Source organism: Bombus bifarius, unplaced genomic scaffold, assembly GCF_011952205.1.
Source record: "Bombus bifarius isolate JDL3187 unplaced genomic scaffold, Bbif_JDL3187 scf7180000008190, whole genome shotgun sequence".
Taxonomy (NCBI): domain Eukaryota; kingdom Metazoa; phylum Arthropoda; class Insecta; order Hymenoptera; family Apidae; genus Bombus; species Bombus bifarius.
In genome coordinates, this window is record NW_022884499.1 from 1113947 (window position 1) to 1138835 (window position 24889).

Here is a 24889-nt window from a genome sequence, read left to right on the forward strand (position 1 = left end):
GAAAAACATTCTTTGGGATCCATGCTTGTACGACCTCTTTTCCTCATTAGAAAGAGCAAAATACGGTGTCGGAATGTATTCTTTATACTCTGCACATCGTTGCACATTTAAATTTCTCATGACTGCATAAAATTTGCAATCCAATGTTTATAAAGAAAAAAATTATTGCGATTGGATTTATCCATAATTTTTTGATTAAAATACATCTTATCGAAAGCAAATGTTGAAATGTTCGGCTACTTTCGGACAGTAGTGTCACTTTGTATAAATTTACTTGTCCGTCAAAGAAGTAACACGTGCATCATCACCCAGCATCATATACCTTGAGGGACACTCAATTCGTTTTAATCGTAACTACCGTTCGCGAGATAGCTATCTCGAAATCAGGCAATTTTTTTGGACATCGAGATTAGCAGCTTCAATTTCTACGATGAATCCGGTAGATCGACATAAACTGCAACCGCGTACGTATCATTCAGAAGCCCAGATTGCAGTAATTGCTCGCAATTTACCTTGCAAATCGCATAAATAGTTTCTTTGTGCCGGCGAGCCGTACAACTTTTATCAGCGTAACGCGCTTAGAAATATCTTGACGCGATGCAGCATCCGTGGTTGCTCCAATTTTTCTAAGATTCGCTGACTGTTATTTATTAACGCGTGGAAATAAACGGGCAATTCATACGCGTTAATAACATCCCAGGCATAATTCATCGCTAAAATCCGCTCTACCAACGGCTCAATCGGTGCTACGGCGGTTTAATATTAGGCGATGACCTAAACATCTAAGGTATTTTCAATGCGACACGACCAAGCTACGTGGAACAACGTCAATCATCTTTGTGCAAGAAAATTTCTGTGCTTGAATGTCACTATACTAAATAAACATTATAATCAAATGTGGAAACAGTTAAAAAATACCTTATTTGAGATATAAAATAATAAGTGAAACGATAATCATGTTCACTAGAGTTTGAAAAATACGTGAATGTTGTTTTAGAGTATCGTGGTAAGTGTTGATACCGACAACGTTATAGATTCAGGTAAATACTATTATTAAGTCATTCTTCGCGTTTCATTTGCAGTGTTGTTACTCAGAATAAAATAAAATCTACTTTAAACATCTAAACCACTTCACTATCTCGTCAAATTTTAATAGGTGACTATAATTTAGATTGTTCTGAAAGTATTAATACTGCTTTAGAGTAGCGAACCTTCATAGTTCTCTAGCCTAACTGTAGGAAATAGGGAGCTCAATCTAAACATTTCAGTGGTTTATCAATAATGTGAGAACAGTTTGAATGTTTAAGCAAAACGTTTGCGCCCTGCCATTAATTGAATCCCTTATTGTTTCACAATCTTAAATCTACAATCTTTACTTTGAAAGATACTTTTGAAAATAAACTCTTATAACACAAGGCATCATTTGGAAGGGTCTTCTAAATCATTGTGCCTCAGAAATATTCTCCACTCACGAATTACAATAATCAAAAGCCATCAAAATTCAACTCCGTATGCTTTCAACGAGTAAACGAATCACGAAATAAATTATTTCTTAATTTCACAGTGTAAATTTTGTGCACTAAATCTTCTAATCCTCTTAACATTTAATATTTTGCAACCTAAAATTTGGAAATAAGATATTCGAAGTTATTAGATGTTTTACAAATACGGAAAAGACATATTTCTTGTTAATTCCTCAAGAAAATAGCGGATCAACATTAAAGATCAGCGACTTCAAAAATCCCACGACGATTTCTCAAGTCACTTTCCAAAAGTTTTCTTATCGCTTATTTTTCGATCATTTCAAATCAAACATTTCTTTAGAAATATCTGTCGTGATTCGATTTTTATAAAAGCAGCGTTCAACCGGAAAATCAGGACACGTTGTTGGCTTCTCGTCAAAATGAAAAGAATTGACCCGTAACCTGTGCCTATAGAGTTGCGTCACGTCGTCGATCTTTGCAGAAACGGTGGCTCGATCGATCGCATGAAAATTCCTGGAGGCGCTTTCACGTCGAAACCGCATTTTAACGAATATACGATTACCCTGGTTGAACATCACGTCGGGCGTGTGCTACTTTTGTGACGTCGATGCCGAGAGCGCCATTTAGCGTCATTAATAGAGTTGCATCAGCGTCGAGTGCACGGTGATACATCGATAGGAGTGGTTCGGCAAATAGATCGGGGCTGAAGATATATACGTACGCAAGGGAGAGAGAAAGGAACACACCCATCTAAGCTTCGACGTTTCTGCACAATCGTGCTCTGCCTACAGGGTGATCCATGCGAATGTTTTCTATTTCTTATATTGTATTATAACGGTATAAGTAAAGAATTTTTGAAGGTACAGTTGAAGCGTAGGGAATTATAAATATTAATGATTATTTGTCATGATTTTTCATAATTTTTACCAGCAATTGCAATGTGATAATTTTTAAACGAATATCTGCAACATTATGTATTATAATAGTGACTCACAAGAATATTTGTTGAAAAAATATTTAGAGACTGAAGGATAAAATAATGTATAATTGTCTTAGATGGTCAATTTTTCATTACAAGACAGTGTAAGATGTATTCTTTAAAAATATCAGGGACTTTGTTTATAAATAGATATGAGTACAGTAGACTTTATCCTTTATTCTTGTCTGTAGCATTTGTGATATAGTGTCGTTTCACGGTTGTAACTTATTAATCGACAGTTGTTATCCATACGTTTCTAACACGCAGACTTTTATAGCGAAATTTGTCATATGCTTATTACGAATCAAATTTCGCAAGTCGAACCATTATGTCCAATGGACTATGAAAAAATATAATATATATTGCTCTTTAAATTGTACATAAATTATACGCTTGACAAATTATATCGTTGCCCATGCTCCAAGAATTTCAAATAAATCAAAGTAGGATCAAATGCTTTTAAAACGCCTCTACATCGAAGCTCTTTCTCTTTCAAGAACTCTGAATCAATTAGAGTACTAATTCAAATTTTTTGCAATTTCTAAATTGATCGGCACGCCACTTTATTCCAGTTTCCAAGTTCCAAGAATCTTAAAATAAATATATGGATTTTTTCGCCAATCTTGAATACTAAAATAGCTGGTTTCGTAACATCACGTCAAGTTTGACGCCGTAAAAATTTTTATTAAAATAAAGTATAATATTCCCCCATAATTAGGTACTGCAAAACGTTCCTTCTTATCTCGAAAAATTTGCTTCAAACGATATTAAAAAATTGACTATTTTATGACATAATGTTAAATCTAACCCTTTAACAATTTTTATTGAAATGAATTACCAAAAATATCCTGATATCTACCAAATCAATCCTCTTCAATATCGCCTGAAATTTAAATTTGCTTATCATTTTCTGACATTTAGGAAGCTTCGATCGAATCATTTCAGGAATCGTATCACGTAAAAATTATTTCTCAATCGTTAACCAATTGCTACAGGAATAAATTTGTTCGATACATCGCGGAAGGAAAGCAGCAGAGTCAGAAAATCGGGGATCGATCGACATATACATAAATCGTTACCGAGACGGCTGGTAAGAGGGGGAGCGGGGAAAGGAACGGGACATTAAGTAAAAACGAAAGCACGCAGTGAAAGCAAACTCGTAGGACCATGTAAAATACACGACTGATAATAATTACAGCGTTGAGTTGTAAAACGTTAATAGGAAACATTAGATATCGTGCCGAATGGAGCGAGATCAAAACAGAAGTCGTGCGTACGTGCCGAATAATTTTCTTGAGTAATTCAGCCTACACCAGCAGGTCACGATTGTTTGTTTATTAACAACTTGTATTCATGTTTCACTGTATTAGTGTAATAATACGTTTCATGGCTGCACTTAAAAGAAAATGAGACGATTGTTTCTTCATCCCAGTAGGTGACTGCATCACTGATGTACCATGTTTGTTAGGTAGCTGCTGCTAATGGAATGTGTGATTAGTGGTTGGTATTGTCGGTGAAAATGGAAAATAAGAAAATTAAGAAAATTTAAAAGAGAAAGAATGTGATAATTGTTGGGGAGCACCGTGAGAATTTTTTTTTTTTTTTTAGTGAAGGATTTTCAATGGATTACAAGTATGGTATTATACTAGGAAAAATATTAATTAAAATCTTGTATAACTATTTAAGGAAGAAAGAAAAAATAAGAAAAATAGTCGTAAATCGAAGAAATATTAAATTTTATATTATATTAAAATCATAAATTTTATATTAATCCAATGAAAATTAATATCAACAAAAAATAGTATTAATCAGAATGTTTGAAAAAGAAGAGAGTTAAGAAGAAATATTTGTAAATTAGAAAGATATTAAATTTTAGGTTAGTGAATGTATTAAGTGCATGTAGTTTAGTAAGATTGATATCAAAGATAATATCAAACGTAACTTCGTTTTAAAATTGAGAAACTTAGTATAAAGTTATACCGCGGACTTGTTGCTTTTCTTATTGATCGATGCGAATGTCAAATATTTGTATCTCTCCACTATTCATTCCGAACATTAAAATCTAGATACATGACCGTTAAAGAATCGATCCTTGAATTTCGATCAGCAGCGCCAGCTTCTGTATTACGTTTTCTACTTTCAACCTCCGGTCGTGACAACTATTTGTCTTCATTTATGCTATGTTGCTTATTGATCGTGGCAGAATAAGGTCTCCTTAGTATAAATTCCACCAACTCGATGGTACAATAGGCGCTCTAAATGGAACATTGATTAATACCATTAGGTATTGTAGATCTAGGAAAACCTCTGTGAAAACACAAAGAGAAAGGGAAAAGTGACAAATTTATTTTACGTGCGGTATTACCTTTTGCAATACAAAGATGTTAAAAAATTTGCCATAAAATCTAGATAAACTTAATGGATTTCCTTAATTTTATTATCCAGATATTCAATTAGTATTCAATTATTCAACTTGACAAAAAATAATTTACTTATTTCCACAAACTTATTTATCACGAAAAGATGGTATATAAATAATCGTAAATTTCATGCTAAATTTAGAAAGATAACATTTGTAACACCATCATTCTTTTTATTTTTTAATTTATAGAATTGGTCAATACGGTTTTTGAATGACTCATATGTAAAGATATGATAAAATATTAGATAATTACAATAATCTCAACTCCTTATACCGAGCTCAACATTCTCCTATTTCGCAATTCGAAGATTTCAACAAATTTCACGATAAAATCTAGATAAAATTAACGCGTGCTTTACTTACTATAAATTTTGATGGTAACTCGAAATTAAATAACATACGTAAAAATACGGTGAAGCACAAGATGATTATAATAATCTTCGTTTCCTGCATCAACCTGAACATTCTTCGATTTAATTTACACACCGGAGACCGTGATTTCTTCATCATCAACGGTTGTACGGTTAACCAAAGTATTTCTATCACAATTAAACGACTGGAGAATCGTTGAAGCTCGTTTTGAGAAATTACAGGCCGCGATAATTTTAGAGGAATAACCGATAAAAGTTAATGCAACGCCGTGTCTTCCTCGCTTCGATCCTTTGAATGCGGCTGCGTAACCTGTTCTGGAATCATTAGATTCAATCTGGACACACCACGATCCCAGCATGGAAACGGAAGATATCGATTCCCGATAGAAACTTAAGCACATTCTACCTACCATAGTTTCACATTCAACGCATTCCCCGATATTCGATAATTATAACGCAGAATCAATTACAGCGAAATGGTTTTCTATGTCAATAATTCATAGAATGTCTGTTCTTTCGTAAATAATCTAAATAAAAAGTTCATCGAGATTAATAAACGACTCATTACCATTTTATGTTTTTCTTTCTTTCGTTACAGTAAATTATATAGTAGTATATCAGTGTTTTGGTTCTGAATAAAATCAGACTCTCCTTCGGCCTTGGTATTTTCCAACTTGAAACAGAATTTTAAAAATAGAATTGATTGTTTCGTAGAAATATTCTAAAATTATTTAATAACAAAAATAAAACAAACAAAAATAATAAAACAAGAAATTAATGTGATTAAAGATTTTTTTAAATATTAATAGAGACTAATATTTGCTTGAAATCTGGATAAACATTTATTTAATAATTCGCTGTAGTTTGCAAAAATTCTGACTAATTATTTCTATTTGAATCTTGTTTCTGAAACTAAATATTAACCAACGATTTCAGCACTTTCTGACAGTGAAGATTTTTTAAACAAAAGAGGAAGATTATATATATCTACGGATCTACTTATATAGCATCCTTTTTCCCTCTTCTATTTTTATCGATAAAAAGAAAACCAAATGACAATTTGCGCGTTATTAATCTCATCAACGCTGACAAGGGTTACAAGGGGTTATGAAATTAAATGTCTACATATATTCTACTCATTCTGTATAATACCATTTTTCTATCTAGAGTTAGGTTTTCCAGCAATCAATAAAAATAATCATTCCTTGTCTCCTAGAATATTATTATCTCAGTAACGATCAATTTTCTACTCCATCTACTTATCAATTTCCTCTTTGGATACATTCAAACAGTTTTACCACAACATCCAGAAGAGGATTTTAAATTCTGTATCTCTAATTGCAACCTATTTCCATATTAATCTGTGGCATTCGAGTTTTCTAATCTCTAATCGTAACCCATTCTTGTCTACATATCTGGTTCCGCTGCTGCAAGCATCGTGAACTCACATTCTAATGACAAACAAGATTTTTTCTTTGTATAAACATCATCAAACGATGGTGTCCATTTTTTATGATTGTCCTAATTTATTGCTGGATTTGATGTTATCGGAGCGTGGCTTATGGCTTATGACTTATGAAACAAGTCACGGTAACCAGCATGACGTTAATAGACTTAACCCGTCGCATACGAAAGAAAATCAATTCAATTCAACTATGCTCGATCGTATTCCGTTAATCCGTTTTCTAGTCAATCTAATATACGATTTCCTCATTGTGAACTCCGTCTCTACGTATTTACGCTACCGCCCATAAGCACAGTGACTTACGAAAGTATTTGGATATTTATCGTAGGGAACTTTTGTACGAGTTATGTAAAACATTTTAAAATTTCATTAGCACTTTAATGAGTCACGGTTATCGTGATTACGTTAACTTACACCTAATTTGAGAATTTATATAAAAGTTACAAGACTGTTTAACGTCGAAGTCTTAAAATGATTGAATCATGTTTCTAGCCACATTCTAAAAGTTTATATTTTTATGAAGTATCAACTATCTTATTATTACTTTATTTCTATTATATTTCTTGTCGTTTTATTTGATCCCAATTGTAACAGTGAAGAAACATTCTCCGATCATAACTTTGAAAATATAACGAAAGTATTTATCTTTTGATCGAATTGCAGGAAACTTTCAAATACTTATAGACCATGGTGTGTGTAGATACGTTTGTATCACTTTATCAGTAGCGTTCTATGTCTCCGTGGTCATCGAGTTTTGCGAGAATCCGCAATCTCGCCCGTACATTGTATCTCGAAAAGCGATACAGCCATATGTATATATATATATATATATATATATATATATATATATATATTTATATATAGTTGGCAGTTTATTGCGCTGGTAACAGATGAGAGTACGGATATCTTGGCCTCTCTCCCGGACGTCGCGAATTTGCAAATGATAAAGGGCAATAAAGCACGGCGAGGAGATACGCCGTGGTCTGATTGTATTCAAAATCGTATTGTGCTCTGCGAAGATTAATGTTATCAATAGTTTATGGATATCTGTTACGCATGTACGTATAGTACATACATGTACGAGCAGGGTGTAGTTTCTTTGCTATGTTGGCTTGGAGAAGGTAGTAGATACATCTTCTTACTGTGGATGATATATGTTTGCGTATTAAATAGGAGTTATCTGTCCACAGATAGAAAGGCGGAACATACTTCAACCCTGACCTTTGCACGGCCAATAAAATTGCTAAAACAGTGGAAAATATGATTGTTTATTTCTTTACTAATTAATTTTTCATTGATTAGTTATTTATCAGCGATCTGACTCATACTGTAACAATCGAGCTAATATCAATTAAAAATATAAAAAGAAAGTTCTTTAATTTAAAGATACCTTGCGATATTAGAATATTTTATAAACTCAACATTTATTTGATCTTTCATCAGCCCGTAATTTTACATTAATTTACTTTTACCGAAGCGTTTCATTTTTCAATAACGTCATTCAACTAATCGTACATGTGAAATTTTTGTTGCGAAAATATTCATAAAGTACGCAGGTACGCGTACTTTGGTAAGAACATCGTGATCCCGTGAATACGGCAACCGTATGGCCACGTGATTAATCATCAACGATACCGCAAAAGTCATATGCGAACTGGAACTTCGTAACTTCGTTTTATGGACAGGACGGTGGTTGATTGCGCGGTGCTAATTTCGGCAAACCGCGAAGAACTAAGTGCGAGGATAAATCAGGTATGTATGCACACGTTATCGTATGCCAACGTGATCGTCCAAGTATGTAACTTTTATGTAACTTTGCGGTACATGAGCAGTAACACCTTGAACACAGCCTCGGGCGTTCGATCATTTTACTCTGAAAGAACCGCGTGTTTATGCACCTCTTTGCATTGCCCTCCTTAGCTTAAAATGTTCTATCATCTCAAAACTGGGACAACCCGAATTTTTATCATTTCCTCTATGATATGTTTGTTTTCCTCCGATCAGTGTGAAATATTGGATTGTTTGGGAAAGTTTGTAATGACAGTTGAAGATTAGAGGGAAAAAATAGTAGAAAAATAATGGAGATTTATTTAATATATAATAAAGGCATATTTTTTAATAATTTTATTTAGTAATTTTTATCTGTGCAATGAATCACTGATAATATAATTAATGATATAAAAGAATATCAATTACTCGTTTCTGCACTTTGAAATTCGTAAAAACTTTTATTTTCATTCCGTAAATGTATGTATATTAATAATAATATATTAACATACTTATATATATTTATATATTAATTATATTTATATATTAATTTATAATTATTAGATATATAAGTAATTATATACAGGGAGGTTGGTAACTGGTGGTACAAGCGGAAAGTGGGTGATTCTACGCGAAAAAAGAAGTCGAAAATATAGAATAAAAATTTTTCGTTTGAGGCTTTGTTTTCGAGAAAATCGACTTTGAATTTTCGCTCGGTACGCGTGCACTTTATCACGTCTCGTTATAACGGATCTCACTGTAGATCGTTGTCTCGATAGAAAAATTTAAGAAAAAAAAAAATTAAAAGGAAAATTTTTATTCTATATTTTCGATTTCTTTTTTCGCGTAGAATCACTCCCTTTCCGCTTGTACCACCAGTTACCAACCATCCTGTATATTATATATATTATATATACTAATGTAAGTTAATATTAAGTTGACATTAATCGTAAATTAGTTGGTGAAACTCGAACATTCATCATCGTGGTACAATGTCGAAACTTGATCTCTAATCCTTTTAGAGTTCACACTTGTCTAATATATCGAGTATCGAGAACGATATCGTTTACGCTGCCCTACATATCAAATCGGATAAGAATTGTTTCTAATCTGCCTAGTCCTTTTATAAAGTGAACGCGATTATGTAAGGTAAGAGACCATTGATTCTGAAAATTCATGGTACACCAGACACGTCTCGTAAAAATATACAGAATAACAGAAACTTTTAGTTATCAAAATACATAAATCCAAATCCCAGAATTCTATTATTATCAATTATGGACCCAAAATTTATTTCCTACGACTCTTTCGTGTCGAAGGGAAGTAAGTAGATAATGTTGGAAAAAATATGTTTCGTCCGAAATAGACTTTCATTTATATAATTTATTCTCCACGCTTAGAGGAAAATTTTGGAGATAAAAGTACAATAACATTTTTCGAATGACCACCCGCGACGATAACACGGATTCTCACTGAAATCTGAATTTAGACAGCGACGTTGGTATTTTGATATTTGTTTGAATTAACGCGTGTCAAAGAATTTTTCGAACCATGTTCTTCTCCACTGGGAATATTTTTGATTATTAATATTGAAGAACTTGTGAGAAATTTATAGATTCAAACGTTTATAAGCTGATTAACCATAAGTCGATTAACATAATAGCGAATCGAAGTATATGTGTACAAAGTAGCGACAAATTCATAAAACTATTGATTATGTATGTGCAACAAATAATATTCTTTTAATATGTAATAGTGTATATTGATTTTGGCTTATTATTCATGTTATGACTATTTTATCGATAAAGTATCACACTGATGATCAATTTTATCTACCATCAGAAATGTAGGAATCTTAGTATAATCGATCGGAACAGTCAATGTCTGTCGAAAGCACAGCACACTTATCTCGGTCGAAAGGAAATACCGAAAATCGGTGAAGAAGGAATCCTGCTACAGACACGATAGATTAAACTAGACTTTAGGAGACACCTTTCTTTCAGTTTAAAAAGTTGGATTAATATTAGTAGTCACACACTATTTATATTATACTGCATATTTTATTCGAAACTTTCTTTAATATAAAAAGTAACTAATTTTATTGCAAAGAAGATATTGTGTGTTACAAGAAAACGGACTAATCGTATAATAGCATGGAAGAGTTCACGTCTTGTGTACGTTAGTAGTTCAAGACAAACTTCGTAATGAAGAAAACGTGATTCCAAAGAAACGGATATACGATCAAATATTTCTACATTAGCGAATAGATAGTATAGTTAGATGTATTTCGTTTGTCGTTATAAATGAAAATTGTGGCACTAAACTTATAAGAAAATTCTGAACGATCATTTCCATGGGCAATTGTATGAAATCTACTGATCCTTTGACTGCTTCTCTTCCGAAAAGTATCAGTATCGACACCACAGCGATTAAAGAATCAGGAGTGCCGATTATCTTCGTAATTGGAGGACCGGGAGCTGGGAAAAGTTACAGAATTTATTTATACTTAGTGTCGTGCAATTATCGTATAACCTAATAACGCCATTGATTTTAACTTTTACCTCTACATTTTGTCTTACGGGATCAATTTTTCGAAGGCAGAAATTAAAATGTTCGAAACTGAAAAAACTTAAAAATTGAAGACATTTAAAGCATTGAAATATTAAGAAATTTTTTTAATAAAAGATAGAAGAATTCGCTGAACTTAAAGGATTGATAACGAGAGTAATAAAAGCACTATTTTAATATTATATATCTGTCAAAAATATTAATTTAAATGTCTAGAGGAACGCTTAATAACAATTTTATTATTATTCCTATAAAACTGAAAACTTATTTACTACGATTTTCATTCTTTTACTACTTTTTTCGTTCTAAAATATCCCCTCGTAGAAATTCCTATACCTCGTTATGAACAATTTTGCCATGAAAATTTTCTTTTAAAAATATTGCAAGCGTGATAGAAATTATAATCAACTCTCGATAATTCGTGATTGATCATTCCAGGAACCCTATGCATGAAAGTGGCAGAGAAGTACGGTTTCGATGACATAATATCCTCAGATGTGATTCGAACTGAAGTGTCGAAGCGAACGGGAAAGGCGTTCGCGCTGGCGCGTTTATTGTCGGAAGGTCAATTGGTGCCATCGGCTATATTAGTGGAATTGATCGCTGCTAAGATGCTCCAACATGTGCAAGACAAGAAAGGGTTCATTGTGAGCGGATTTCCCCGGGAGAAATGTCAGGCAAAATTATTCGACAAAGAAGTGCGTCGCCCCAATCTCGTTCTAATGCTGAACGTTCGAAATTCCGTGATGAGCGATCGGTTAATGGCGAAAAGCGTGAAAGCCACTGAGAGATTGTCCATTAATTTCGAGTATATTAAAAAGCAAATCGAGGACTTTCATAAACGAAACAAATTGATAGTGAAATACTATAGAAATTTGGTGGTGGTGATCGACGCTGAACCTGACACGATGACCGTGTTTGAGAAAGCATCCGAATCTATAGATAACATTTTAGTGGAATTTCCAGGCTTTGAAGCGAATCGTCCAGCCACGTCGAATGCTGCTAGAAGTAGAGTAACCTCGAAATAATAAAGTTCGTATTATAACTATTTATATCATACATAAAATTTATATTATACATAAAATGAGACTAATATGCCATTTAAGAGAAACTTTTATGGAACAATATTAGACCGAATATTTTTAATTTGGTCAGATGTAATATAGGTGTTAAGTGCTAGTAGTGGACGTGCTATAATTAGAAGATCCTTTTATCAGTTTAGCGAGCAGAATATTTAGACAGGAAACGTGATTCCTTTTGTACATCGTGAACATTCATCTCTGCGTATACTTGAACGTTATTGCATAAATAACGCTATGACTAATGTAGTCTACGGTGAAATAGGCTACATTATATATGAATAGGCTTTCTGCTTAAATAGACGATAAGTAATATAACAGAATCCTTCGAACGATATATCGTCTGGTAAAATAATGATTACGAATTAAATGTTTCTGTATTTTACTCTTTCATTCGAGAATTATAACGAGAAGTATTATTAAAATTCATTTCTCTGTAGGTTGGAACATTTTTTATTTCAAATTGCTAAATGTATTTCACGCAGTTTTAACTTCTATTCCACAGATAAATGGGTATGATTGGCAAAATAACTAACTATTTGAAATAATAATTGGCAAACTAACCGTTGGCTGAATATTTCCCCAGTGTACACACGAAAAATGTTCGTGATGGGCATGCACTCTCACTCGCCATGCGCGTTTATATTTATTTATCCCCTGTATGTGATTCCACTCATTTTAATCAGTAGATGGATGGTTGCCTCTATTTATGTGCCTACATGCACACGTGAAACGTCTTTCTGTTCGAAGACCCAACTCACTCTCGTATCAATTGTTAGTGTGTGCGTGCACATGATTCGCTTGTCGCGCATATTCATAAACATGTATGCACTTTACGTTGCTCTATCTGCACGTAAATTCTCCTTCGTATCTCGGCAGATGACTGGTAAAACGAGTTTCTGCGTGCTCATGTCATGATTGGACAGACACTTTTCGAAGTCCAGCAAATTAAATTTTTATGTGGCAAAGGGAATAGAAAAAGTTAAATGCAATTAAGTTTGCAACAATAATTGTTTGCTACAGTTTCTTTAAATACTTATATTAAATACTTTAAATATAGAATTTATTTGAAACGAATTGTTATTAAATATTATCAGATATAAATAAACAAGCACGGACCCTATTTTTTATTAATAATTGTAGCGCAAGTATATTTAACCATTTGTAGTTAAATTACATGCGAAACTACCTCATGAATTGAAAGAAATGTTCATTTGTATTGACAAAAATTTCAAGCATTTTATTTAATGAATGATTATACAATGTAATAGAAACATTAAGTAAGTATCTTAAGAAATTTTTTAAAAAAATTCATCCTCAGTTTGCCTACTAACTACAACCATACATTATCCCTGAATTATTTAGTTGTGTATTTAATTATTGTAGAAATTAAGACTTCTAGAAAAAATAAAGAATTGAAATGCACATATATTTCAAAACAATATAAACCAGCCACCAATCTTTCTATTTCAATTTTTTAAAATCCTTCCATCCATTCCAATTATCAAAAATATCAGCCCCTTACCCTGGTAGATACAATTTCTTCTAATGATTCTCACCTTCGATTCACGATACTCCTTACCGCGAATCGTCACACGACGCGTCTTTTTTAATCACCCGCTTTGTATCCGTCCCTGAAAGCTTGGTAAAGCGTACGTTCACACATCCGCTCGCGTACCGTCGTGTATATGACCGGCTATCGAAGCGCTCGAATGTGTTAGAGTGGGTGGCCGGGTGGTTGGCTGCGTTTATGAGGGTGCGGGCCCGAAATTGAAAAGCACCCCAGCGAGAGGTAGGTGAGGGTGGTCGTGCAGCAGTCATTGACAAGCGAAAGACCGTATCAGAGGGTAATCCTATTGGTGGACGGCCGCGTCGCGACGTCCAGGCGTCATTGGTCCGCCTTCGAGCTATGGGGCGTGGTCTCGAGTTCCTCGAGGGTTCACGTGGAGGGGTGAGAAATGTCTGGCTGCATCCCTGGCAACGATTACCGGAAAACCACAGGGTCGTTCAGCGGTAGGAATCCAGCATGGCGGACCTAGCAACCCCTCCGGCTGAATTCACCACCACTACCACCAGTACCACCATCAACACAACCACTACCAGGTAGGTGACTTCGTTGCTATTATCGAGGCCACTGCGACTGTTCACCACTAAACCGGCCGGGTAGTGGATTTCGCTCGATTTGTCCGGGGGAACACTTCAGGAATCGGAAGTTCGATCGGACGATTAATTGCTCCGTTAACTAGTCTTTTCAGACCACGACTCTTTGACGACGTCGCGGGAATACAAGACGTCGTCCCGCGATTTCGAGTATTACATTGGCACGGGAAATTTAGCGTTTCCTACTGATTACTGAAATTTCTTCGTCTCTTATCGTATTTGTAATTGTTGCTCTACTGCGTATATAGATAACGTGAAATAAATGTAGCTTCGATGAAAGAGTAGTAGACAGTTGTATTAACTAAATAACTCTACAATCGATCTGTTTTTGACACTTCCAAATATACTCTGAAAATAATACAAAATTATAATCTGACACTACTGTAACATTTTTATTAATAATTTACGATGTGCTCTTAACGGAACGTGTCATTGCTGGTGCAATAATCATCGTTATTCATAATTACGGAAAATTCAAACTGTCGTCCACCTTTATTTCATCAAGCAATCCTTCCTTATAAGAAGCCTCTTCTATCCTTGTTTCCACTAGCCGAAACCAAACCGTTCAGAGAGCAGTTTTTTAACGAGCAGCGTCGCAGCAGTGGATGGATCTGATTTCAGCGAGGAACACCGCGACGCTAGGTATCGTTCTATCCAGCCCGATAAAGGAGAAGCACAGGTTGAAGCTACAAGAAAGAAAGCGAACAGAGGGTAGAAAGAGATGGAGAACGAGGTTTCACTACCACGTAGCCAACGATCAACAATTGCACGACGTTCAGTGGGCGAAGGTAGGCGTCGTCTCGTGACGGTGGAAGGGAGGGTGGGGGTTTTAGAGCTTTGGCCAGGCGTCAACCGATGCGAAGGGGTGCGCGCAGGCGCCGCGACGAGCGTCGTCGGCGAAGCGCCGCGTCAAACGTGCCGGCTATAGGTTAAATCCTCCCGCTCCTCGTTTTTGTTGTTTTTCCGGCGTTGCCTCCTGATCCCGCCTTCAAAAGTGCCAACGGACCAATCGGTGGCCCGTGCTCGCGGGACGCCCGATGTCGAGACACCTCTGCAAGCCACCAACGACGTCGACCTCCGGTGATACGGGACGATCGAACCTAGCTAACGTCGATCTCTCGCCGAGAGACACCGACTTCGAGACGTCATACGTCGTCGTTGCTCGAGCTGACGCGGTTCCATCGATTTCTAAGATTCTGTCAACTGACGAACCGATCTGGATCTCCGAGACACGGAGGTTTTAGTTTCGAGGTAGTTTTCGTGGACCGTCGGGGTGAATCAGTGTTTCGTCAGAAGTTCCATGAGACTAAGTTTCGATGGGTGCTTTGTTTGTCAAAGTTTGTAATATTTTGAGTATGATACGAATTTGGACAGTTGAACTGTTGACGTGCGCGAGTGTTGAAGAGTGAACTTGATTATATAGTCTTGTAACTAGGTGAGGAAGATTACATGATGTTTTATGGTTGATGGAGTTCTGATCGTTGAAGTTAAATATGGAATATGTGGAATAAGTTGTTTTCATTGCTAGTTTCGGATGTTAAGTTGTTTTGTGTTGGATATCGTTGGATAATAACGATTAGTAACTATTTAGTAATAATCGTTGGATAATAACGATTAATAACAACGATTCAGCTTGATATTTAATGAAATATAATAACGGTAGGTACTGTAATATGTTGCAGTATATTGCCTTTTATATAACGAGGAATGTTCGTTGATACACCATGAACGGGGCAACGTCGGTTACTACTTCGGAAGAACATCAGCATCAACATCAGCAACCGCAGAATGAACCACCACCGGAGCATCCGAGGAGCCCTACCAGCCCTTTGAGCATTCGACATGGTGAGTTGATATCAATTAATTATTTTGAAAGAAATGCACAATAAATGTTAAAATCGTGCTATTTTCGATGATAGTTCGTTACAAAATGTGTTGGAATACAACGATATCAGTCGCATGCGGATAGAGTGTTTGATCGTATAGATTCTTCCATTCGTTGCCCAGCGCCATCCCCACCAGCGTGCGTTCGTTAGATGTACCGCGGCGGCCGGCGCGTGCATGCTCTTCCGAGAACTCGGCGGAAGAAACGTAAGGATATGGATGGAACATTGGGCACGTCGGTGTCGCGCCTTGACAGCGTAGCGCTTTGTATCGAAAAGCTGCTAGAAAGTTCCATGGCACGTGACGTTACACAGATATCTACTCAGTTCACACTCATTATAGAGAGTGGGGGTTCAAAATCTTTACAAGCGCCACAGGTCACTAAGGCAGTTAGTCTGTGAATAACTAGCCAACTGTCTACATTCCAGAACGCACATTTATAACTCTCGAAATAATTGTTTAATAAATATCACATTATATTATTTCGACATAAACATTGTGTCTTCCACAGAATATTAATCCTAATTCCAAGATTAAATTCTAACAAAATGATTACATATAATTGAAAGACAAATCGCGAGACAGACGCGAATAAAAAAAGCTCAGCATGCATACAAGAAAAACATAACTGCACAAACATTCTTCATTCTATTGGTGATATCGGTGTAAAAACAAAATTCATATATATCTTTTTATTTTTAAGTATACTCTTTAATCTTTTCTTTAATTCTTACAATGAAAGATTATACTAACTTTCTTCAATTTAATCAAACATCATTATTGCAATCGGCCCACGAAAGAAATCATATTTTCTAATTTCTTAAACTAAAGTAACAACAAAATTCGTAACTGTTATTTCAGATGTGAAAATGTCGAACACAAATTCACTTCCGCGAACGAAAGAAAACATTGTAACATTTGTTTCAGGGATAGCAAATATTGCTTCTCAAAATTATTCGATACTAATAATTATCTATGTTTGTCGCTTCTAAATCATCGTTTAACGAATACTAGATCCCTCGTACGTTTATAAATGAACGACTACATTAATGCATATGCAAGAGACAGGCTACGTATATAAATCAACGCCCGACGTAGTTTTATGCGAATCGTAGTTCTAGGGTGGCAAGTGGAAAAAGAGGGTGCAGCGTGGCCAACGAAATTATGCCATTAGAGTAATCAGATTTCTAGTGACCCGAAGAATTTAGTACTACATGATTTTTCTACGTGTTAAACGAAAAAAGAAAAATCATAGTTTCTTTATGCATTCGAATCAGATAGCAAAGACACAAACATATTTTTATTAATCCAATGATCAATATTTTTATTAAATATTACTATTAAATTTTACTATTAAATATTCTTTTAACCTGTTTATTTTTTGCACAAGAATTCTTTTACTTACGGAATTTAAAATTAATTTTAATGATATGGAATTAAAAGCATGAATCAGTTTCGACTAGGCCAGTTTGTATGTTTAATACAATAATATTTTTGCACATTAAAGACGGAAGATTACTGAATAAATAAGTTATCACTTCCAATATATTGACAAAGTTTTATTTTCAAGGTAGTGAAACTATGATAGTAAATTATCTTTTTTAATTAATATGTTTTGCGTCGCATCTGTCATTTGCAATACTTGTTTTAACCGTAAGCAAAAAATTTCTGTATTTTAATTTAAAATTATGCTTTGAAAATATCCCTGTACCTGAAAAAAGTGATAGCTTGATCTAAAATTTTAATTTATAACGTGTCAGTAAACTTTGATTTAATTTTAAATGTAATCATGTCGGGCCCAAGCCTTTAAAGGTCCAAACCTTTTACAAGCTCTTCAAATACTTTACTATGTATATTAAACAATTCACACCTATAGAACAATTATATAATACGAGTAAAATAACGTATAATATACGAGTATAATAACGAGTAAAATTATATTCGGTATTGACGTTTCTGCTACCAGCTAGGAACTAGAAATATTCGCGAAAAGGTTATAACAACATTTAATATATGTATAAAAAAGATGTAAGTACTTTCACGTGATAGCTAAGGGATACCTATCATAAAAAACGTAATTTTATATGATCTAACCCCAACCTGAAGTGTGAAAATTCCTTACATTTAATAACTTTTAACATTAACATAATTCTAAAAAAACATTCAATATAATCTGTATTTTTTATATAAAAGATTCAAATAATATTAAAAGTTGATTTGAAAATTAAAATTTCATACGTTTAATCTAAAAATTACAAAATTTCTTCAAAAATACTTATACATTCGAATTCTGTTTTAATATACATATGCTATATTTGAAGTTTAAGAAATAAGATTACACAACTTCATCATTATTTAATTAAGTACTTTCAACAAATATCTTCAAAATCCCCACTTTCGACTACCGTAATCAACACAACAATATATCTTAAACTACTTCATCAAAAAATAAAACAACCCTAATACCACTTTTAACAAACTCCTTAAAATAAAACCTACCAATACTAAAAATTCTGCTCACCAAACACACCGAGACGAATTTGAGCAGACGTTTGAAATCGCGATTCGCTTCCGTGCGAGACACCATCGCAGACGTGGTCGGTGTCTCCCTAATGCGGTAACAATTAGTCGAGATTGAAGGGTGCGAGGGTGGAAGGTGATCGAAGTGGTCGCGACCGCGCCGGTAGTTACGACACCCCTTTTTTCCCCCAAGCTTCTCGGCCAACGTCCCCTTTGCTGGTCGTCATTTCGCGCGCCACCCCACTCCCATTTCTCGATGATCCCATAATACGGGGGCGCAGGTGGCGCCTTGCCATCCGCCAGCATTGATATGCTAATGAAATTTGACGCCCCTGCTTTCGTCCCGCGTTATACACACACGTATTCATCGCGAGGCTCGCGTATCGCGCGCTGGTCACCATACGGCCGCATAATAATTTTTCTCTTCTCTTTTAACCCCTGGCAGTTGCGATGGCATTTCGCGAGCTACCATCGAGATTCGATTATCTTGATGGTGTGTGCTGTCGCGTACTGAACAGAGCTAGAAAGAAGGCAAGCGAAAGAAATGTGAATTCGATTGATAGGTTCATCTTAATCACACATGTATTTTTGGGTATAGAGTATATATATTTGTAGATGATGGTTGGTTGAGTTGTTATTTAAATGACGAGATAACTCGATGTTGAAACCGTCAATTATATTTTAAAATAATAAATAAAAAGAAATTATATTCGCTAAGACGCTTGTACTAACGGATTCGCTAAAGACAGTATACAAATCGCTAATAAGATCGCTCAAGACTGACTGATCAAAAACTAATCGCCTAGCGATCGCGTTCGTTTATTTATACTGGTCGGGGAAGTACCGAATAATTTAAATTCGTCTCTGTTTGACGGTTGCACGTAGCGGCGACATTGTTTTTCCCAGAGTTTATTATTACATTATGTGCACCCTAACGATATTGATACTCCGAGGCAAAACAACATAATTCGAATTGTTCTCTAACTCATGTGCCGCTACATATCTATACGACAACTATAATATTCGAGAGATATTGCTTTATGTATTTGTTTATAATAGTGTCATTGAATTATTTTTTATTTATTTTATAATTTTTTTATTTATTTTATGCTAATTATGCTATTTATTTTATTTCTATGCTAAGTAATACTAACAAGTTTAATAATAAAACAAGTAAAGTTCTCAACAAGTAAAGTACATCAATTTTGTGAATTATAAACCTTATCATTGTCTGACTCAATACAATAGTAACTTATAAAATTTGGCTAATAGCATTAGCTCAAATACAGTGTACAAAAGGGTACAGATAAGTGGGACCTCCTGTCTTTACGTCATCCTGCTAGTTTCGTTTTCAGTTGTGCATAGTATGTGGATCGCAACTACTACGAGAATTTGTGGAAATTTCTAATCAACAAAGTTGGATGAATAGTAGAATCGACGTTAGTTGTGTCGACTGCGGAGGATTATGGTGAGCCTTAGAAGTCGTTTGGGGAAGAGTGAAATCTGTGTTCCAGGGGTGGATGGTATTGTGACGGAGGATTTATTGGAGAAAATTAGATTGATAAAGTGGGAGAGTCTTGGGTCTGATTATTCTTGGCGGAGGGTTTAGGATAAAAAGGTTTAGCCAGCTTTAATCAATCCTTTTGATGTCTGTTTAAAATAAAATCTCAAAAATGAAAGTATGGTGTGAACTACCGAAGAGTAGTAAATTAACAAATTTCGTAATGAAATTATATTGATTACAAAAATTCTCACATTAATAAATAAAAAAGTAGCCTACTTTCAGGCTTCTTATTATCATATTCAAAATAAAATAAAATAACACAATGATAAACAGATAAAATAAAATAGGAAATATACAAATATAGATATGTATCTTCTAAGTCGCGTGGCATTGTAGAGGGATTAAAAGTGAATCGATAAATAAAATAGAATTCCCATTGATTCACATATCGTAATTCGTGTCTCTCTGTACGCGTACGCCGGGATTAGGGTGTTAACGAGATCGAAAAGCCGACACGCTTAGGATGTTACGTGAGTCGCATTAATAAGATCGTCTCGAGTTCATCCCTCGTAACCGTAACGACGAAACGATACGATTGAATTCTTCCTGATGTAGCCGGATCACGCGTGTCAACGAACGATTCAGACGTGCTCCATGGCTTTGATCATTGATTACGATTACAGATATGTATTTGTTTAATTTGATACTATAAGAGGTCATCATGGTACAGTCAATTCGCTCTTTAAATTCATCCTTACATTTCTTGTTACGCGTGCAGTAAATAGTGATTTCCTTCTTACAATAATCTTTACGTAATATAGCATATATGAAAGCAACATGTATTTTAAATAAATTTTTATTATATTATAAAAATGACACCTTAGAAACTAATTTTAACAACTTAATCCTAAATTAGGGACCTCAACTATTACAGACATGAACTTCCCAACCTACAGACTAGTCTGTACATACCTTTCAACCTTCTTTAAACCTATACTATAGTTCCCTTCACTTTCTAATTCCAAACACTTTATTATTAACTCTAATTAGACCTAATTTGTTCTTTTAAAATTGAAAATATATTTCGAATATATTACGAATTTTGAAACAAGTAGTGAGTTAATCAAGTAAAGAAATTAAAAAGGTAACAAGTTAATGCCCAAATAGAATACAATGATCGAGATGAAAGGAATCCGCTTAAATAATCGAATTAATCATTCAAAGAATATTCCCAAAAATCGATCTCTAATTCGAACAATTCTTCCTCCTCATACAAAAACCATTCGACCGATTTAATTTTCTTTTTTTTTAAAGAATAAGTGCAAGCACCAAGCGCAATCTGTCGTTGAATGAGCTCGACCTGAAAACGATTTTAAATAACTCTGCGGACTAGAGTACGGTTAAATTATTTTGTACTGTATTAGGAACGGGACCCTAACCTGATATCGACCTGTTGTCGATTCGCATGGTAATTCAAACGGATCCTATCTGACCCCGCGGCATTAACGAGACCGGAACGAGTTTTCGATCGGGTACGATACAGCCGACAAATACGATTCCGGGGAGATCTCGCGCCTCGTCGGGGCTGCCAGCGTGACTAATAAACTCGAGTGGAGAGGCGAAATCACATTTCGTTGATCACGCAGATGTTCGCCGGCCTCCGATCTCTTTGTATTTCCATCTTTCAATTAATATCGTTAACGTGTCACGCGGTGACAGTAGAATTTAGTTTCCTTCGAACCGGAAGCACGTTTAGACGTTCCTTCTTCGCAATCAATTTGGATGTTCGTAGTACAACCTGATTTTATAGTCGTAACAGGTGAATGTTATTAAAATAAACTCCGTTTTGTTGAAATTATGAATGTATTTATCCATTACGTTTACATTTATCACGGAACAGGTGAAAGAATACGAGTAATAGGAAATTGTTAAGCAATTGTTATTGAAAAATATTGTGCAAAATTTTATTTTAATGGAAATTCTTGTCTAATGAACTGTTTATTAAGTTTAAACTTCAAGTAGATAAAAGATACGAAAGTAATTGTTACCTCATAATCTTTATAGAATTTGGATTCTATGGACATTTTCAGTGTAATAAAGCGTTTCATTCATTCGAAGATAAAATGTTATAAAATGTTATAGTTAAAAACATATCAACATAATATTTCTAATATAAATGATAACTAATTGTAGGATTTTTGGTAACACATTTTTTTATCTTTTATTCTATGGCACTTAGTACGGTTTCACAACCAAAATTGATTCAGTATTTAAGACAAAAATAAATAGAAAGGAGAGAGTAGTTAAAGGATACATTAAGCAAAGTAGCACTTTGTATTCTCCCCATGACAAAATCATCTCGCCTTCCGCTTTCGTCTACCTTCTTCTAAATATTTATGCCGTGGTTTTTAAGAACTCATTTCTCGATGTAAATACTGTTTGCCTCGCGATCCAGTCGGTAAGCCTTAAGGGATAGAAAAAAGAAACCACGAGTCTCATGGGAACAGAAACCACAGCCTCAATCGTGTGAAGATTCTACCAGAAAGATTGGCAAATAATATTAAATAATAGCAAATTGCACATTACTATTTTTCTAGCGATAAATTATCATAATTTCTTTTTAAAGGAACCTAATATATCAAATAAAAATATTTCAAAAATTTCAATTATTTCTTATATTCTCCTTCTTATTAACATTACTAGTAATATTATAATTTTATATTGTTTTTCTTATTAATATTACTAGACTACAGATTCGATAATCGTGGAAAGTATTGATAATCGCTTTATCTTCGGCCATTTAATCAGCTACAAATCTTCAGAATACCCACAAACTGTCCCGTAAATCGTTCCTGGCGAACCATAAGACCTGCGCAGGAGTCGTGGGCATACAATTATTTTATGTACATTCCTGATCCCCTCCTCGTGAGAATCAATCAAGGGTGCAACCGGTGATATAAGCACACGAAGGAGATTTCCGGGATTAGACGAACGTAACTGCCATCTGATCGAATAGGATGAATCAAAATCGATCGTGGATCATAAGCCCAGACCGTAAATCTGAAGTTGCTCCACTAAAATCCTACAACTCAGAGCTCTCATTTCGTTCTTTTACTATTGTTTTTATTGGTAGCTTAATAAACAAATAAAAAATTTTGAACATTATTATTTTAAGGATTGAAGGCTACGTCGATGCATCTGTTTAATAAAGTTTCAACAATTGTGTAAAGTCTGGTCACCTGGCAAAAGAAATCTGATTGTGAATATTGACATTGAAAGCAACAATTGCCTGTCAAATATTAAGACAAATATTATAAGTATCGAGTTCAGCACTAATTTAACTTAAGTTGGCTAGTCATGCTGTATACTAATTTTTTTACTAAAAATACATTTGTAATAAATATCTTGTAATTTCTATTCAAATTTTACCAATGCTCATGATAGTCGAGTTTCGTTACAGCGTTAATGAAATTTTCAAAAGAGTTTTCTAACAAGTGTTCAAACATGACTTACTGTATTATTATATCAAAAATTAAATATTCCTTCGAACAACTGTGCTCGGACGACAGAAAAACTTAACTGAAAAACCATTTGTTTCCAGACTCTGGCGAGAGCAGCGTAATCTCTCCAGGATTACCAGAGCGTTACAGTCCTTTGGGGGCGACAGGATCGACCTCGAGTCACGATCCTTACGCCTCGAGGTCTGTTCAAGAATGTCCGGTCCCCCTTTGCAGAGGAATACCCACGGATTTCCCTCTTGCGAGATCGCCATACTTAACTGCTTTGGGAAACGGACATCCTCATTTGTTGGGACAAGTTCAGCAGCAGCAACAACAACAACAGCAACAGCAGCAGCAGCAGCAACAACAACAACTGCAACCGCAACATGGCAGCAAACCACCACGCAGCCTTGGCTTGATATGCGTGGTCTGCGGAGATACTAGCTCTGGGAAACATTACGGAATTCTCGCTTGCAACGGATGCAGTGGTTTCTTCAAAAGAAGCGTGAGGCGGAAGCTGATATATAGGTGAGTTCAATGAAGAACTTTGGAAATGTGTATTTGATTTTGTGTCTTTCGAGTAAGCATGAATGAGATCATTATATAATTACGGAATTATATCATCGGAGATTTCATCACTGGAGCTTCAATAGACAAGAATAAATTCTTTTCCTTCATAATCTCATTCGTATTTACTAGAAATATATGCTGCTTATGTATTACAGTTTAAAAAAGTGTTGTGTTCAACAATAAGTTACCCTTTCAAGCGGACAGTTTTCCTACATTTATAATATTCCCGATTCAATGTGAAACCAATATTTTTATACTATAAATTACTGAATTCTACCGAATCAACAGATGAAGCTAAACACTCCAATATTAAATTGGAAATTTTAATGACTATATGAATTGCTTCAAGTAACATTCAAATATTAGGAAACAAAACCAGCAAATAAATCTTTTCATCTCACATAACACCTACTATATAATACTAATTCCGAAAGTCATCGATGCAACCAACTCGAAACTTTTTCCGAGAAGCTCCCTATAAGATTGCAAAATCTCTGGTCTTCTATCAGATAGAAATTAGTCAGCGGATCCTCTTACGGCGTTTAATGTCAAACTGTTCAGCCCGTGGCGCCATGTGGTCCGAGTCGAGTGGGCTCATCGTAATACCGGGCAACAA

At 34.9% G+C, this 24889-nt stretch overlaps 2 protein-coding genes across 9 annotated transcripts in view; both read left to right on the top strand.

Annotated features, from left to right (window-relative positions):
- The first annotated feature begins 528 nt into the window (after positions 1 to 528).
- LOC117209685 (adenylate kinase isoenzyme 1-like) lies at positions 529 to 12417 on the top strand. 7 transcript variants are annotated; one of them, XR_004487953.1, is made up of 2 exons: positions 529 to 1040; positions 1966 to 2355. XR_004487953.1 is itself a non-coding variant. In XM_033451944.1 (2 exons), exon 2 carries the CDS (start codon positions 11506 to 11508, stop codon positions 12082 to 12084), a length of 579 nt encoding a protein of 192 aa, XP_033307835.1. In that variant the 5' UTR covers positions 540 to 1040; positions 11495 to 11505; the 3' UTR covers positions 12085 to 12416. The 7 variants fall into 7 exon arrangements, 4 of the variants coding, with proteins under 4 accessions (XP_033307835.1, XP_033307834.1, XP_033307836.1 ...); XR_004487952.1 differs by having other exon boundaries at positions 529 to 1006; XR_004487954.1 differs by having other exon boundaries at positions 529 to 787.
- Positions 12418 to 14880: 2463 nt separating this feature from the next.
- LOC117209684 (photoreceptor-specific nuclear receptor-like) overlaps positions 14881 to 24889 on the top strand; it is a 29799-nt gene continuing 19790 nt past the window's right edge. Inside the window, exons 1-3 of one of the 2 annotated variants that reach the window (XM_033451941.1) lie at positions 14881 to 15730; positions 15978 to 16140; positions 23805 to 24231. In XM_033451941.1, coding sequence (XP_033307832.1) covers positions 16020 to 16140; positions 23805 to 24231 — 548 coding nt within the window. In that variant the 5' untranslated portion in view covers positions 14881 to 15730; positions 15978 to 16019. The remainder of the gene's footprint in view (positions 15731 to 15977; positions 16141 to 23804; positions 24232 to 24889) is intronic. The other variant, XM_033451942.1, reaches the window with a different exon arrangement.

Excerpts from the sequence above, each read along its gene's own strand:
- LOC117209685 (XM_033451946.1), top strand. The coding sequence starts at position 10,842 with ATGGGCAATTGTATGAAATCTACTGATCCTTTGACTGCTTCTCTTCCG. Across the intron at positions 10,975-11,494 it reads AGGACCGGGAGCTGGGAAAA|GAACCCTATGCATGAAAGTG; the intron begins GTTACAGAATTT and ends TGATCATTCCAG.